The sequence below is a fragment of the Benincasa hispida genome, chromosome 9 (assembly GCF_009727055.1).
Source record: "Benincasa hispida cultivar B227 chromosome 9, ASM972705v1, whole genome shotgun sequence".
NCBI lineage: Eukaryota > Viridiplantae > Streptophyta > Magnoliopsida > Cucurbitales > Cucurbitaceae > Benincasa > Benincasa hispida.
The window spans coordinates 51209969-51228966 of NC_052357.1; the positions used below are offsets into that span (position 1 = coordinate 51209969).

General features: G+C 37.1%; 1 protein-coding gene across 1 annotated transcript; it reads right to left on the minus strand.

Moving 5' to 3' along the window:
* Positions 1-308: 308 nt before the first annotated feature.
* LOC120086685 (calmodulin-like protein 3) lies at positions 309-1146 on the minus strand. The gene has a single exon (XM_039043447.1). It carries the CDS (start codon positions 1058-1060, stop codon positions 419-421), a length of 642 nt encoding a protein of 213 aa, XP_038899375.1. The 5' UTR covers positions 1061-1146; the 3' UTR covers positions 309-418.
* Between the last annotated feature and the right edge of the window lie 17852 nt (positions 1147-18998).

An 18998-nucleotide genomic window follows, 5' to 3' on the forward strand; every position in this document is an offset into this window, starting at 1 on the left:
ATTTTGTGTATTTGTCACTTTCAATCATTTTAAAAAGATTAAATTGAATTTTATATATAACTTTAAAGTTTTATTTTTATAACCAAAGTCAAGCTTAGCTAAGTGGTATCGACCTGCATTCCAAATTCACGAGGTCGGAAATTCAAATCCCCACCAACTTATTTGACACAAAATTGAATATTTACAACCTATTAGATGGAAAATCCAAACTAAATTTATAATTTAATCGAAACCAAACACTTCCAAAGATTTTTTTTTTAAAAAAAATGATCTTTGTTATGTTAAAAGAATGTTTTGGGATTCACCGATGGAACTAACATAACTCAAAAGATTAATTTTAAGAAGAAGAAAAAAACAAACTCACACCTATGGCTAACATCAACATGAAAAAGAATCCAACTCACTAAGAATCATCAATCTAAGAAGGCGAGTTGGAAGAGTTCATCATGTTCTTGAATTCCTGAAAATCAATCCGCCCATCCAAATCCATATCAAACGCTCCGATCATACGTCTACAATAATCACCACCGCAGCCACCACAGCGCTCATCATTCCAAAGACCCAATCTCACTAACACATTCTCAAGCTCGTCGCACGAAATGAAACCATCGCGATTTTCGTCGAACACCATGAATGCATTCAAAAGATCACTCTCAACCTCCTCGCTTCCCCTGTTCTCACCCTCCTTTTTCTCCGATATCGATTCATAAAGACACAAGAATTCATTCAAATCAATCTTCGATTTACCAGTTAATGACTCCAGATCCTCCGAAGCTAAGTCCACGCCGATTCGATTAAGCAGCAAATTGAGCTCCTCCATGCTCACGAAGCCGTCGCCATTTCTATCGATCGTTTCAAAAATCCTCTGCAAATCGGAGGAGTTCAATGGAGACATAGTGCATAAGGATTCAACATCTACGATTGAGAAATTTGTTGACCAGGATGAATTGTAAGCTCTACTATGGTCGCAGTAATTTGGTAAATTTATAGAGAAGAAAAGAAAAGAAAGAGGGGGAAGCTTGGTAGAAGCTGCAGCTATGGCGGTCGGCGTCAATATCATCAGTTGATTGTTTATATTAAGTTCCGATTGAACCTTCGATGTAAATACAATACAATACAATACCCCTTTCTTATGAATGAAAATTTCTTTTTGAATGACGGCGTAAGGATCAATTAGGTATTAAATTTAGGTCAATATATTGTTGGAATGCAAGTATTTTTCTTTTCACATTTTTATGGTTGGATATGGATGTAAGGGTTAAATTGACATTTTTTTTTTGGTATTTTCTTGATTGAATTGATTTTGTGTCGTTGAGTCACAATTTGTCACGTGTTAATTTTTCATTTGAAAAAAAGTTATTTTTGAATTGTTTTTTCTACGTAGGTTGGAGAGATTGATCATAATGTTTCAAGTCGGTCATTTTAGTGTCTGAGTTTTTCAAGAATATGTTTAGAAGGTCCCTATTTAATTCGAGAATCGATGTCGTTGATTCGATTCTAAACCGAAACATAAGAAAATTTGTAAATACCAAACTACTCTTATCAATGTAAAGACGTAGCAACAGTGGTAAGTCCGAGTCGATCCGCAGGGAAGCACGATTTGTTTCGTTAAATTAATTTTCTAACTAGAGCGGTGAATGGGAGGTTTTGTGTGGAAGAGATATATGAGTGAAATTAAAATAAAAAGGTAAATGTAATCTAGAATATGAGTCTATCTAATTTTTAGAGCAAGAGAGAGTTTCCTATGCAATTTCTTTCATTAGGCATGAATTAATTACACCGAATCTGTCAACTCCTTAACTTATTAGAAAATATAATAGCCCAATTAGCCAAATTCGATATTAAACCAAATTAGCCCTAATTTAATTTACAACTCTTCCATCTTACTGACATACAAGTTAAAATTGAATTGCATTACGAAAGGATTCAATTGTTGAGACATGCTACAAGCCGAAAAAGCCATATCTTATATCATGATTTATTTAGAAAAAATTATATTAGGGCATACATGCATTTGGTCAGAAAAAGTGTAGGCTTTACACATGCGATCCTAATATGGCACAATTAAATCAACCAATATATGCATAGGCTATGACGATTTTACAAACAAGAATTTCAATAAACTAATTTGTCATATCAATTTGTCAAAATTCCATTAAGATTCAATCAAATCGTTCCAAAGAGTTCACAACAATTCAGTTAAATTAACTATAAATCCTTCAAGAAATTAAACATAGGGTTCTTGCTCAAAGAAATTAGATAGGAGTTACCACTTAATTTATAGACAAATCTAAGATACACATTTAACCCGTCGATTACAACCCAAAAAAAAAAAGAAAAACTAACTTAAAATACTAAAATTTGAAGGGAAAGGAAGAAGAATGAAGGTTAACTTCGACCTCCATCAATTCAGCCCCCAAAAATTAAAATATTTTGACCTAAAGACGAAGGGAAGTATTTATAGAAATTATTGCAGCGTTACAACGCTGGAAATATCGTTGCAACGCTCGACAAAAAAGGTTATGAGCATCAGGAAAATGTTGCAATGTTGACGTTGTTGCCAACTCGGAGCGTTGCAACGCTCCCCTACATACAAGGCTACTGCCTTTCAACATCAGGCGAGCATCGGGGCTTCGCATAAGGTGAGCGTTTCGTCGCTGAAGCAAGGGCATTTTGGTCTTTTTGACTCATTTGAAGCCTGGATGCTCAAATCAACTCCAAATTGCTCCAATTTAACCCCGTTCTTCACCAAATCGCCAATTCTACCTTTTGATTGTTTGGTACCTACAAAATAGGAAAATAAACACATAAATTTTAATAATGAGCCCGAATTAAGCTAGGAATAATAGCTCTTTTTTAGAGTTATCAAATACCCCCAACTTAATTCTTGCTCGTCCCGAGCAAGATAGAAGCACACAATTTAATAAAATATAAAATAATTAAAGATATGCTAGCTTAATTCTCAAGGTTGTTACTCCAATCTCAACAGTCAATTTGAATGAAGTTTGTAATCAAGAAAGATATTCAATTATGATCAATCAATAAAGCACAAAGTTAAGAATGATTCTTAATCTATTCATTCATGAGTGAGCCTAGAGTTTTGCTAGTTAAGCTTGCACAACCTGGAAAAAGTTTTAAAAGGTCCTCATCCCGTTTTCCCCTATACTAGCTCAGTTATCAATCTCGGACATACCAAACTTGTAAAGTGAGGGCAACACTAAGACAAGGGTGCCTAAACACACACACAAAAAAAACATAAAGGGTATTTATTTTAGCTAGAGGGCTAGCTTTCACACCTCACCGTCGGGAACCTATCACTCTTTTCTCGCGGGTCCTAACTAGATACGGCGGAGGTAGCTCTTTTCACTCTTTCATGAGCACACACACACTTTTTTTTTTTTTTTTTTGCAGGCACACCACCTTATGTTTTCGTTCTATTTTTTTATTATTTTTATTTTATATTTTTTTTTCAATTGACTTTTTTTAATTCACCATAGGCCTTATTTTATCCACTTTGTCTAATTTTTCTCTATAACAAGTATACTTACTCCTAAGTCAAAGGTGGACCTTTTGGGGTGACAATAGAAGTACAAACCAGATAACCCAATTCTAATCATACAATACTTTAATTTCGCAAAACAATGACTTAAAGATGCATGAGAGATAAGAAAAATTTTTAAAATTTGGATAAAATCATGATCATGCATTCCTAACATTCTTTCATACAAATTTTATCACAAGAAGAGTGTCATAAACTATCATGATAACAACAGAGCAAACAAGCTAACAAGATAATCACAACACACAAAACATAGTCCGAGCACAGTGCTCAAGGACCCCAAGCTAATATAAAAACTACCCAACAGATACCCCACTCCCAACTTAAAATGACATATTATCCCCAATGTATCTCAAATATAGCTAAAAAGAAGTTCAAGGGAACAAAAACCTCTTCTGAAAATAGTGTCGCATACAGAATGGTGGTGGTCGGGCTCGCCTCTCAAAAAGATACTCCTCTCCTCTAGGTCGTCCCTACATAACAAAAACAAAAAGAAGGCTAATCTTGAAAACAAATAAAGAAAGCAGTAAATTTTTCACCTGACTCCCTTCAAGAAGGGAAAATTTTTAACATCAATAGCTCGACTTGACCTATCCCCTGGCACAAAGAAATTCTCTATTTCTCTGGTCTCTTCTTAAATAAGTCGATATAGCCCAGTAAGGCTATAAGGCTCTTCATCTTTTGAAGAGAGCCAGACAGGTCAAATTTTGGATTTTTAATTTTGTTTGAAAAAAATAAAAATAAAAATAAAAAGACTCAAGGACTGACTCAACTGAAAATAAAAACTCTGACCCAACTGACTCAATTAACTCTTGAGAATAAGAAGAACAAAACTAAAAAATATACGATATACCAGACGGTAGAATAGGGCAAGGTTTTTCAACCTCTAGCTCAAGGAACTCTTATAAAAGAGAACCCATAAGCGGAAGCACGATCGATCTAAATTCATTGTGACAAAATTACAAGCATTCACAAACATACAAACCAGTTATGCATCTACTAACAAATTACGTCATGCTTTAGAAATTAAATATAAAAGGAGTGAAGGACTGACCTTTGAAGAACTCTGCTTCCACAGATCTCTCGCTCTCGTGAAGACTTGGACCAGCACCTCTCGTTGTCACTACGATCGTCTAGCAAATCGTCTGGCCAATCACGAACAATCTTCTTCACAAACAAGTAGCCTCTCGGACACCACCACTCAGTAACCTTGGTATTTTTTAAGTGAGAATCTAGGAGATGTGAGCTCTGTTGGATTTGGTAGAGGGAAGAGGAAACAATGATTGCACTATACGACCAAGCAAGCGGGAGTGAATTTTCTATCGTATAGACTTTGTGCTTGATCGTTTAGTAACACTCAATAGGTACACAATCGCTTAGGAAAAATAGATTTGATCATTTACACGATCGTTTAGTCAAAAACGCATGTACGTGATCGTTTAGACAAACACTTGAAGGCTTTCGTGTAGTCTCTCATGAGCTAAACGATTAGCAGTGTACTTAATCAAGCGATCCTTTTCAAAATGAAAAAAAAAATCATTTTATCCTTCAGTTATGAAAACTGAATACAACCTCCCACTTTCACGCACAGTTAAAGGAGAACGCACCCACAATTATCTCATAATTGTTTTAATTATAAATAAATATAATAACTAACTTATCAGATTATATTTATTACTTATAGTTTTAATATTATATCATATGTAACATTTAAACTATAGTCCTTTTCTCCTTTACTTGATATAAATCATTTTTATATTATATTCCTCCAATTAATGTATCTCATACATCATGTCAACTATATCATATATAATTGAACCAGTTTAATCATATCACAAACTCCCTCTTGTCAATTTGAACACTTCAAACTGACCCAAAAACTGATTCTTAACTTGAATTCATTAAGTTACCAAGGGGACCTTATAGACCTGTAGCTTGAAGTTCCAACGACACATGAATAATTGACTAAACTCTTTAGTCACAGGATCCACCATCCATTAACTGCTAGGCACTCCACTAAATACTGACAATTATACTCTTCTTATTATAGATATATTATGTGTCCATATCAACCAATCAACAGTTCGATAACCCTTCACAGATCGCTCGTAAGTACAGTTAGGCCAATAACCGTTATGCCCTTGTAGTTACATCTAACTCCTTAAGTACCACTGATCCCTCTAATGAACATAAGTCATAACCCAACTATGACTGAGTCCTCTCTTCCAAAGAAAAGTTGTAGCCACTATGTTCAAGACCCGAAATTAGCCCTTAAGGGAGCAATCTATCTACTTACCCCTGCTTCGAGGAATGAGTGAATTCCATCTTGTGTAACTGAGTTCCCAACTCCCAAGTCAGACGAATCCCCAAAAAGGTAGGCATGCTGAGTTGGCAATCTGGTCACTCTCACCCAGACTAATCAAAGGACCATCCTCAAAGGCAAGAGTTCCCAAAACACTCAAGATTGAGGTCATGTCACCTATAGTCATTAAGATGAGATGTAAGTATCAAGTATCAACGACATTATATAAAGAGACTAATCATCTCGTGGTCCGGTCTTATACAAACTCTTTGTATAGGACACACTTGCTCGCATGTCTGCACATGAATGATTAGGATCTACCATCTATAGTAGTTCACAACACTTGTAAACCTCTACAAAGCGGGCTGTATCCGTAGTGTCACCAGGATCAGGTATCCCTCCCTAATCCTTATACTACAGACCATTTTAGGTTATTACTTAAGGCATGATCCACTTGTATATCTCATATACATGATTAAATTTACATACAATAACCATGGAGTTTTGTTTATTGGATATGAGTAAATGTCAAATAAAATAACTCTTATTTTATTAATAACAATGTGTACAGATTATAAACTACGAAACTCCGAGAGAATTAGGAAACCAATCCCAACAGTTTTCTCCTAACTTTTCATTCTCTCTCCATCTTTTTTATTTTTTAGAAAAATGTTGTAAGCCCCTAAACCTACTTTACTAAGTAATTATGTTTAAGCTTCTTCTTGGTCGTGTGTCGATGATGTCTGTGATGTTAACCTAAATATATGTTAATACTATGTATAATGTGAAGGTATATAAGTATTAAGAAGATAAGCCTCGGGTAGTGGCTAGATAACTAACATTTAGTAAAGTCTTTAGAGTTATAAGTAAGAAAAAGCTATGCCAAGGAAGGAAGGAAATTCCCTAAGTGAGGGATACTTTGGCTCTCGAGTAAGTTAGGGAGTTGATACTTAGAGGAATAGGAGAAGGGAAGGTTGTGCCATGCTATGCGCCTAAGGCTAAGGGAAGTTGTTGGACAGATAAGGCATGAGGCATGCACTGAGGGGCCATATCGAGATTAGAGTGTCTCGTAAGGAAGAAATTGGTCGAGGTTTCCAAAGGATGAACTAACCTCACAAGGAGGTTAGTGAGGTTCAAGGCTGGTGGCGTGTGGGTTGCTAAGTTAACTAGGTGAGTGCATGGTAGGCCCCGAGTGTTGTATGCACCGAGTGTTGTGAAAAAGGTTAGTAGGCATAAGCAAAGGCTAGGCGGCAATGAAGTGGACACTGGTCGGAAGACTTAGAGGTTGCGGTTTTTGAGAATGTCCTAAAACTCGCAATTCATAGTTATGGAAACATATTCTATTTATCAATAAAAGTATTGTTGAAGCATTTACTCAATAAAAGTGTTATTGAAATTGTGGCTGAAGGGATGCGTTGATGACATGCGCGCGCTGCTATGCATTGATGTCATATGACCGTACTATGCGTTGATGACATGCGTGTGGTGCTATGCGTTGATGTCATGCGACAGAGCTATGCGTTATTGACATGTGGCGGTGCTATGCGTTGATGTCATGCGACAGAGCTATGCATTATTGACATGTGGCGGTGCTATGCGTTGATGTCATGCGATAGTGCTATGCGTTAGTGGTCTATGGCGGCCTTGCTACGCGAGAGTGTACGGCCGAGGGCGTGCGGTGATGCAGCCTACTGTATGCTGCTGATGGTGTACGCGTATGCAGCCGACGGAATGTGTTGGTAGTATACGATAGAGGCATGCGGCCGAAGGAATGCGTTGGTAGTATGCGATGGAGGCATGCGGCCGAAGGAATGCGATAGAGGCATGCAGCCGAAGGAATGCATTGGTAGTATGTGATAGAGGCATACGGCCGAAGGAATGCATTGGAGGCATGCGGCCGAAGGAATGCGATGGAGGCATGCAGCCGAAGGAATGCGTTGGAGGCATGCAGCCGAATGAATGCAATGGAGGCATGCGGCCAAAGGAATGCGTTGGTAGTATGCGATGGAGGCATGCGGCGATGGATGCGGCGGCCTTGCTAAGGTATGAGCTATGCGATGTAACGAGCTAAGGTGGACGCATAGTGATTTGTCCTTGCGTTGTTAGGGCTTGCGATAACAAGGTTCATGAGGTTGATTGCGTTAGTCATAAGAGATGTGTTAGCAAGAACCTAGGTGATGGTGAGCTATGCCTTGAGGTGTTAAGTTAAGAACCAAGTCGACCTAAAGGTTGCTATGCGTTGGTGATGTGCTATGCATTGGACATGTGCTATACGTTGGGCATCCAAAGGCACGTGGGCGCATAGAACAAGTTAATAGTATGCGTTGAAGGAGTGTTGGTCATTTAGTTGAATGCATACGAAGTTGGATGAACGCATATGAAGGATGGACGCATTCAAGGACGTCATCTGGACATGTGGCTTGCTAGGAAGAAGTCTTAAGCCTTTAGCAAATGAAATGGATACATAAGAAGATATGCAAAGTTAAAGGCTATACATTGGTAAAAGGGGAGCAAGACACCTTAGGTTGCGCTGATACAAGACTGCATTGATAGTGTAAAGAAAAGACACTTGGACATGCGGCCAAGTAGGAGGTGTCGACCTTAGAGCAATCTTGGATGCTTATAAATAAGGCCAAGGACTTCATATGAGAACTCAATTTCTCTTCAAAGGACATAAAGAAGAGTGTATTGGGAGAAGACTATGCATTGGTAGCAAGACTATGTGTTGGTCAAGAGGTTCCAAGAGGGGAGATACTGTCGGATAGAAAGGACAGGAAGTAGCATCAACTTGGGACGAGAAGTTCTCCCAAAATATTCGTGCGTTTGGAGTGATTTCAAGCCACTTGAAAGCTAAGAGAGTCTAGTTTTCAGGGTAGGGCTGCTGAAGAAGAAGCTCCAAGGAATCAGGCTGGAGAAAGAGGACAAGACAGAGGGGTTGAGTTGTCGGGTAAGCTAGGCCAGTCTTGATTTTTTGATGTTTCCGGCCAAACCACAAGAAGTTATGAGCTAATATTTTGAGGTACGCTTCCTGAGAAATTTTAGAGAGTGTTTGTAGAAGGAGGTATCTTGAGATAAAGCTTAGAATTAGGAGTAATCTGAGCTTTAAGTTGAATGTGGATCATAGGGTTCAAAAGGGAGCCCGAGGTGACTAAGAAACTTCTAGAGAGGAAAGTTCCTAAACGATCAAGATGAGTGACTAAAATATTTTCAATATTTTAAGAAACCATGTGGTAAAGAAAGATCTTTCAAATAAAGACATGTTTTCTAAGTTTTATTAAATAAAGTCATTGTATGACTAGTTTTATTTGAAACTCGATACCGAAGGACGATTCAGAAGGTTTCCGAGTAGCTCGATACTGAAGGACACAGTTGAGAAGGTATCTGAGCAAAAGTACCCAAGTATGGGGTTGCTCTTTTGATAAGAATTATTTTTCTGGTCACTCACTGGGCTAGCAAGCTCATCCCGTTTTTCAAATGTTTTTCTTCTCAGGTAAGGAAAAATGAGGAGTTCCAGGGTGCTGCTAAGGTCAAGGTCTGCCACAAGCCACAATTACACTTCCGGAGGGTTTTACAGTTGTTGTTGTAAACTTTGCAGTTAAGTCTTGGAGTTGTATAAACGTTACATTGTTGTAATATAAAATGGGCCTACTAAATCAGTTGTTGTTTGCCTCCTTGACTTAATCAATTGGTTGTTGAATTTGTTTATTGGTATCAGAGTTATTTCCGCAAGAGTTATTAGGCAGTAAGTATCAACAAAAGGGTTGATAACTGCTGCAGTCATGTCCTTTCGAGCCTAGGAAAGGACATGACTGCAATAGTTATCAACCCTTTTTCTGACACTTACTGCCTAATAACACTTGCGAAAATAATTCTAATACCCAAGTATAAACTTATACACAGCAGATGCCTCTTAGGCCAAAAATTTATTAATTCAAAAACACGACATATTTAAAGTAATTACAAAACTAGTTTCGCAAGTCCCAATGCCCAAAACCTTAGTCCCTATATGAACAACTATAACATGTGTACAATATTTACAGTAACCACTTAGCAAACGGGTTACAATATCTTTGTCCTTTAGTGGAAGAACAGATGCAGAGCTATCTTCTGAGGATTTGACTCCTACTTGGGGAAAAGGAACACATTTGAAGATGGGGTGAGCTTGCTAGCCCAGTGAGTGACCAGAAAACTGATTCTTATCAAAAGAAATACCCCTACTTGGGTACTTTTGCTCAGATACCTTCTCAATTATTTTCTTCAATATCGAGCTACTCGGATACCTTCTCAACCGTCCTTCGATATCGAGTTTCAAATAAAACTAGTCATACAATGACTTTCTTTAATAAAACTTAGAAAACATGTCTTTATCTGAAAGATCTTTCTTTAGTACATGGTTTCTTAAAACATTGAAAATATTTTAATCACTCACCTTAATCGTTTAGGAACCTTTCTCTTTAGAAGTTCCTTGGTCACCTCGGCTCCCTTTTGAACCCTACGATCCAGATTCAATTTAATGCTCAGATTACTCATAGTTCTAGGCTTTATCTCGAGATAATTCCTTCTACAAATATGCTCTAAAATATCTCAGGAAGCTTACCTCAAACTCTTAGCTCATGAACTATCGTGGTTTTGCCGGAAACATCAAAATATCAAGACTGGCCCAGCTTACCGACAGCTTGACCCCTGTCTTGTCCTCATTCTCTAGCCAGATGCCTTGGAGCTTCTTCTCTAGCAGCCTTATCCTAAAAACTAGACTCTTTTAGCTTTCAGATGGCTTTGAAATCACTCCAAACACACGTGTATTCTGGGAGAACTCCTCGTCCCAAGTTGATGCTACTTCCTGTCCTTCCTATCTGACAATATCTCCCCTCTTGGAACCTCTTGACCAATGCATGGTCTTGCTACCAACGCATTGTCTCCTCCCAATACACTCTTCTTTATGTCTTTTGAAGAGAATTTGAGTTCTCATATGAAGTCCTTGGCCCTATTTATATGCGTCCAAGATTTCTCTAAGGCCGACACCTCCTACTTGGCTGCATGTCCAAGTGTCTCTTCCTTACACTATTATCGCAATATTGCATCAGAGCAACCCAAGGTGTCTTGCTCCCCTTTTACCAACGCATAGCCCTCAACTTTGCATGTCTTCTCATGCATCCACTTCGTTTGCTTAAGGCTTAAGATTTCTTCCCAACAAGCCACATGTCCAGATGACGTCCTTGAATGCGTCCATCCTTCATATGCGTTCATCCTTCATATGCGTTCATCCAACTTCATATGCGTTCAACTAGGATAATGACCAACACTTCTTCAACGCATGCTACTAGCTTGTCCTATGCACCAACGTGCCTTCGGATGTCCAACGCATAGCACATCACCAACGCATAAAACCCTTTGGGTCAACTTGGTTCTCAACTCAACACCTCAAGGCATAGCTCACCATCACCTAGGTTTTTGCTAACGCTTCTCTTATGACTAATGCAAACAACCTCATGAACCTTGTTACTACAAGCCTTAACAATGTAAGGAAAAATCATCATGTGTCCACCTTAGCTCGTTCCATCGCATAGCTCATACTTTAGCAAGGTCGCCGCATCCATCGCATCCATCGCTGCATGCCTCCATCGCATACTACCAACGCATTCCTTCGGCTGCATGTCTCTAATGCCTTCCTTCGGCTGCATGCCTCAATCGCATACTACCAACGCATTCCTTCGGCCGCATGCGTTCATCGCATACTACCAACGCATTCCTTCGGCTGTGTACGCGCACACCATCGACCGCATTCGTAGGCCGCATCACCGCACGCCCTCTGCCGTACACTCTCGCGTAGCAAGGCCGCCGCAGACCACCAATGCATAGCACTGTCGCATGACATCAACGCATAGCACCATCGCATGTCATCAACGTATAGCTCCGTCGAATGACATCAACGCATAGCACCATGCGTATGTCATCAACACATAGTACGGTCGTATGAAATCAATGCATAGCACCGCGCGCATGTCATCAACACACCCTTTCGGCCGCAACCCATCGGCCGCATACTCTCGCGTCCAATGCATCCATCGCGTCTGCCTCCATCGTCGCATGCCTCTATCGCCGCATGTCATCCATCAACGCATGCCTCACACCGCGTCATTGCATGCCCTCACATCACCGCATGCGCTCGCACCACCATAACCTACCAACGCATCTCCTTCGGCTGCATAGACGCATACTATCGTGTTCAACGCATTCATCGTAGCCGTCACACCCCATGCGTTGATCTAACCTCCAAAATAACCTCTCAAAGTCTAATAGCCAACGCATGGCACAATACTTAGTCATTTTTCTCCTTGGCTTCCCACGCATGACAACTCTTGGCAATGCCTTTTGCCAATACTTCGGCCAATCATGCGTCCAACCTTACAAATGCATGGTTGCCTTCTCAACTTATGCGTTAATGTCTCCTTCACTTCAACACGGGATTTAACTTCACATGCTTAAGTAGAAAAAATGGAAATTCGGGTTTCACACAGTGGTCGAGAGTTGAAAGAGTTTGATAATACTTTGAACCAGGCTGACCTTTTAAAGTTTTGTGTTCAGGGTAGTTGGTTTATCTAGACCAATGGTTAGAATGGAACAGATTTAATCCTTACACTATTAGATCGAGTTTTTGTAAATGATACTTGAGTATCTACTCTTCCTTTGCTTTAGGTCCATGTTCATGCTTGGGGGCAATGACCATAACCCCCCCTAGTGTTTGATGTGGGAGCATGATTATTTCGTCATCTGCTCAGTTTTTATTTATTTAATTTCTATGATGATTCTATTGACTTTATGAAAGTGATTAGGGACAGTTGGAGAGTTGGGATGAGGTTTTCCCTTTCATGAGTTCACAAAAGAATCTCCCAATCTTGAAGCCGATCTTGCGGGGTAAGTTTGGTCATCATATTGTACTTGGAAGAAAGGTGGTTGAGGCTCATCAGAGAATAGATTTCATTCAGAACCCCAATGCTATTGAGTTACAACTCCGCGCAAAGGAGGAAACTTAGTTGTTTTGGGCTTTGATGCATAGAGAGGAGGCTTCCCTTTGACGGAAATCTTATGTGCAGTGGTCGTCTTTAGGAGATAAGAACTCAATTTCTTTCATTGGGTTGTTAAAAGTTGGGTGGTTCGAAAAGGTATTTCCTCGTTGCTCAATAATTCTAGTCAATGTATTTTATCCAATGTTAATATCTTTACATTAGCTGTTCGTTATTTTGAGAATGTGCTAGGATCACAACCTGCTAGATATCAGGATCTCGTTGTAGAGATTTCAAATATTGTGAGTTTCAATTGGCTTGAGGGATGTATATTGGTGTTGTGTTAGCCTATTACTAGAGACGTGGTTCGCACTATTGATAGAAAAATTTTCTTGTTGCCTGAAAATCTCTAATCAAATACATTTATAGTACTGATCTTTACAACAACAACTACAAAACCATAGCATTAGTGGCAAGACTAGATTGATCCATAGGGAAATGTGAGACGTGTTTTGTTAAGCTAATTGAGTTATAGTAGTAAATGAGGGGGTTTGGTGCGGAGCTGAGATTGCATAAAAGTAAATGCATGAAAATAAAAAATAATAAAAATAATAAAATAAAAGCAGGTGAATGCAATCTTAAATTCGATGATCTAGTTCTAGGAGCAAGAAAAGGTTTCTAATACAATTTCGATCATCGAAGTCTCTCGATTAAAAATGCATTTAATTTACGTGCTTAGAACGACTTACTTGGATCAACTAGGCTCATTAGTACAATGGCAGCTAACTCGTTGGGTAAACAAAGTAAGTATCCTAATTATCAATTAAAGACAAAGCACTAATTAAACTAAATACTTTAATCCTATTGGGTTCGAAAGCATCCATCTAGACACATTGTATTAAAACCTAGGGTTCCGTTGTGTGGTTAATAAACTAGATAACTCAATTAACTTCCAATTTATCTTTGAATCTAGGTTGAGCATGCAATTAAGGCTTGATAGACTATATTCCTTAGATTACATGGAAACAACCCTTGCTACTTGTCAATTTAAGCTTGACAAACAAACATAATGTGAAAGCCCTAATCTATAGCTAAAACTTATATTCATAGAAGAAGGGTCAATACATTCATAAAACATACATTTAAATAAAATAAGATTCAAAGAGAGTAAATCGTAATGCATTTAGTTCATCAAGATAAAATCTAAAGAAATTACATTAGGTTCCTTATTGTAAAAAACTAGAAAACTCACTTACTTCCACAATCCATAGATAGTAGAAGAGCTTAGGGAGCATCCAACCTTCAATTACAACCCAAAATTAAAGCCTAAACTAAGAGAAAGGAAGAAGAATGGAAGAAGAAGATGTAGAATTGGCTGCCTCCATTGAAATCCTGTCTAAAAACCCTAAAATATAAAGCCTCTGTTTTTTTTTTTTAATTATTAACCGACATTGAAGCCCGAATCTGTCCATTTTTTAAAAAAATTCCGTTGCTGAATCCATTTTCTTAGTCAAAAATTATAACATGACATATCATCATTAAACGTTGTGGCTATGACATATTATTCATGTATGAATTGTAAATCTATTACATTTAATCCATAAATTCTGCTATAAAATTATAATTTAAAGGCTGTACAATAATTCAGGCCTTGAAAACACAAATTACAAGTAATACAAACATTATGATTTTACAAACATTATGAGATTACTGTCTCTCTCCACTTGGTAAGTATGGATCCCTTCATTATTCTTCTTGAACCAACCCCCTAGCTTCAGCAGTGTCTGGTTATAGACATCTTTGTCTGACCATTGTTGTTCAAAGGATCACAAACAAAAAAGGTTTAAGACAAAGGATTGAAAGTGAAAATGTGATAAGAATTCATATTCAACTAACCGTGTTTATTGGGAATGTGCATAAATGGTACATTCAAGGCAAAATTCTTGTAATGAATGTGTTGGATCTAAAGTTCCCCAAGAAAAAGCATAAAGAGGTTGCGTTACCAAATATTTACTCCTTTGTTGCATCTGCAAAACAATAAAACTCAATAGTTGAATAAATGAGAGAATCTTCTTTTTCAAGATCTTGAAGAAGAGAAGCTTGGTTACCTAGATATGAGATACGAAGACGATGGAAAATTTTCGGCAGCATAACGATGCTACCACAACAAAACCAAAAATTTACCTTGAACCTGTTCAAAGAAACACACTCCCAAAAATATTTCACAACCACTTGTTCTCAATAGAACTATCAGAATTCCCAAAAAATGAATATTAAAGAACACATACATCAATAAGAAAATTTATCTCACAATATACTTCAAACCTCATAAGTTGCCACAAAGACTACCATAGTGCATGAATAACACACAAACTACCATAGTGCGACCTACAAACTCGAGCACCTTGAATCAAATCTAAACTACAAATAAATAGTACCCATGAGTCATAAACGGGTGTTACATTCTAATCCAATATGGTCCAAAGAGAAATAAGCACACTATAACTTCTCAAATAGGAATTTTCATATCATTAGAGTCACTTGAAAACACTTAGAAACTGTGCTTAAAATTGCAAGCATTCAAAAATGCACTTACCAGGAACAATTTTCACCTGAATCCCTTACTGTTGCAAGAAATCCATCTCCTCCCCACCCCTTCCAAACATCTAAAAAATACACAAACAAAAAAGGTTTAAGACAAAAGATTGAAAGTGAAACTGTTATTAGAATTCATATTCAACTAACCGTGTTAAACAATTACAACATTGTATATATAAAAGTCAAACAATTACAACGTTGTACTTATCTGTAAATGATGCACACGTAGAGCCTAACTTAGCTAATCGCCTAGCCTCCCCCTAGATGTGAGACTCCATCACTCGAACTTAGGTTCCCCTAAGTATGTGAATACTAGTGATGCAAAACTCGGGCTCTCCCTAAGTGTGTGATACTCCCTCTCACTCAAATATATCTTTCCTCCTTCTTGTGAACTTCCTTCACATGAGAACTTAGGCTCCCCTAAGTCTTGAGAAGAATAACACCTTAGGATCCTCCTAAGATTGAGAATCCTTTCTTGATCAACTTTGTCTTAGGCTCCCCCTAAGACCAATTAAAGATTCACAAGGTTGATTCGTTTGCAGCATGGACAGCTTGAAGAAAACGCCGCTACAAGTTAAGAGTAATTATTTCTTCTTCGAATACAAAACACCACATAAAGTAATATGTAAAAACTCTATGAACGATCTCACAATAACACATGTGATAACCCTAGAAAAAAGATTTATTGGGCTTAAATAGCACAGTGGAAAGATGGAAAACATCCTCACTCAAAATCGGCAAATTACCAAAAAGGAAAACATCCTAGAGAAAATATTCTGCAGAACAATTTAAATAAGAAAAGAAATATTCTACAGAGTTAGCATCTTTAGTCACAACCTAAGATTCCAACAGAGACATAATCAGAGACAACCCATAAACTTTCCAAGGAGCAAATGTCAAGAGTCTCAAACAAATATAGATAGCCAATAACACAGATCTAACAAAATTTAATAGAAAGTAGCAATTGTTACCTATCCTCAAGCATAATATTGTTGTCTGGAAGATCTAGAACTTCAAAATTTGTTTTTTTCCCTCCTTACATATGACTTTTTATCATGTGTAATGATGTTATGCTTGTAGTACTGGGAAGATAGGCTGCTTAGAGCAAAGGCATTGGGATTAAACACAATCCAAACTTACATCCCCTGGAATCTGCATGACCCAAAACCTAGAAATTTCACATTTAGTGGGATTGCAGACATAGTATCGTTTATCCAACTCTATCAGAAGCTAGATTTTCTAGTCATGCTCCGGGCAGGGCCTTATATAAGTTCAAATCTACATATGAGAATGATGGTTACAAAGTTCTAACCTTCGATGCCTCCAAAAGCCAAAGTCACAAAGTATGAACGCCAAAAAGTATAAGCCAAAGTCACAAATTAAAGTCACAAAGATGGAGTTTTTTATCCACATTATACAGCCTTCAATTTTTCCCAAAAGTTGAAGATAAAGCAGAAAGCAAATACAATCATTTTATGAACCCAAGAAAGTATAAGCTTATCCCTCTAAGAGAATATTAATAGTAATCAAATTTATTTGGACAAATGCATAAACATAATTAACAAAAAAAAAAAACATATAAACACCTAAACTTATAAAAAGAAATAAGCTTGGTTAGTTAAGGTACTATCATCTTAGTTTCGGTCAAATTCTCATAAATATTGAGAACTCCGACTTTTAACCCAATTTTCTCTTTCACCATGTGTATTTTTTTTCCTTTGAAACTTGGTTAAGTTTTAATTAGTAAACAACAAAACAGGCAGTAATTCAACACTGTGTAAAATAATTTTTTAAAAAAGCTTAATTCCTCACTTGTTCTTTAATCTGCAAGTGCTTTTTCCTCTAAAACTCTTTTATTCGACACCTGAATTGGTGCTTTTACAAGCTCTCCCTTCTCACCGTTCAACACTAAAGACTGAGATAATATTGACAAATATCATATTAGTACTAATTCCATTCACAAAGATCATGGTTAGATAAATTTACATTCATTCTAAGCTAGCATTTACATTCTATTGGGATAAAAAACAAGAATTACATCCTTACACAAATCGGCCAACAAAACTTTCCCATTGGGTCCAAATTACGTCGATCTCTCCTTGCGTATATGCATCTTTTGTTATGAAGTCCTTTTTGTGTTTGGTGCATCTTCTACACTTGTCAACCTTTTTAAAACATGTTCAATGCAATCTTCCTATCTTCCTTCCAAATCCTTAAGAATCAAAATTTAGTCTTACACATCAAACTTGAACCAACAAAATGAAAAACTTCACTCAAAGTCATTTCATTATTACTCAAATGAGTTAGCTCCCAAATTCTAATTCGATTAGTTTCCAAAAGAATCTTACTCTAAAATAGTTGTGTATCCACTCGCAAAAGCTAAGAAGAGACTATTTTGAAGAAAAAAAAAAAGAATCGCCTTGTCAAGAGAGAAGAAAAAAAGAAGATAAGAAAACAAGTAACCTATTTTCTATATGGTTTAATCACCACAATATTGCTCATTTCTCTTGTATATCCTGTTTAAGTGAAAAAAAGTGTAACAACAATTAGTAACCTATCTACTATCGAGATAATTTTGATCATAAACAGAATTGATCTTCATAGATTTAACTAGTTTATCTAGTCGTGGTTTAACGCTCAAAGCATAAGAATGTTATATTTTTCACAAAGGGACATGAGTAAACAACAAAGTACCTTCTTAAGTTGGTTTTAGTAACTCACTTCTTTCCCAACCCCAAAAGAATAGCAATTGTAAGCATAACAAAATACCTTCTTGAACTGAGACATCTGCATCCCATGTGTTACAGCACACCGACTCTCTCATGATTGTGTTCCATGCTTAATTATGACATCCCGTTCTTCCTCAAGTATATTGAAAAGTGTTAAAACAATAATTATTTAAAGTGAAACTGACATTTTATCTTACTTTTATCTCTCAACAAAATTGTAAACATCCTATATATAAAAGACCCCCACATTCCACTCTTTTTAGTTATTAGTCATCAAAGATTAATGCAAACAATTACACTTAATCAAAACTACGATTATTATAACTTCAAGATAGTTATAGCACACAATCTAATCCTACAGTTCATAATAATATGATAAAAAGAAAATAAGCGGGTTCATTCTTCAACAGGCAATGCTCCCCAAGTCAGGTACTGCATAACTGTTTTACCTTATTTTTTAAAAAGCATAAAGCAAACCAGGAGAACTAGTTCAACTGAGAGTGATCAATGCAGGGCACTGATAAGGAATTTATGGATCATGGATCAAATAAACAATATATGTTAAGGTACCACACTAACTTAGTTATATTTAAGGTGAAAGTTCAAATTAAATTTGCACGATTATGATATGTGATAAAAAAAAAATACCTATTGTATTTGCCCAAAGCATACTTTACTTCAATTGATTTTTGGCCATCTACAAACAAATTTATAAGGCAATCCATGTTGAGGTGGCAAATCAACAATCTACAAAACTTGGATATACCTATTGCTCTAGACTAATAACAATGACTTTCAATTTATAA

Bases quoted from the DNA above. Each gene is read 5' to 3' on its own strand.
- LOC120086685 (XM_039043447.1), bottom strand. From the start codon at position 1,060: ATGATATTGACGCCGACCGCCATAGCTGCAGCTTCTACCAAGCTTCCC.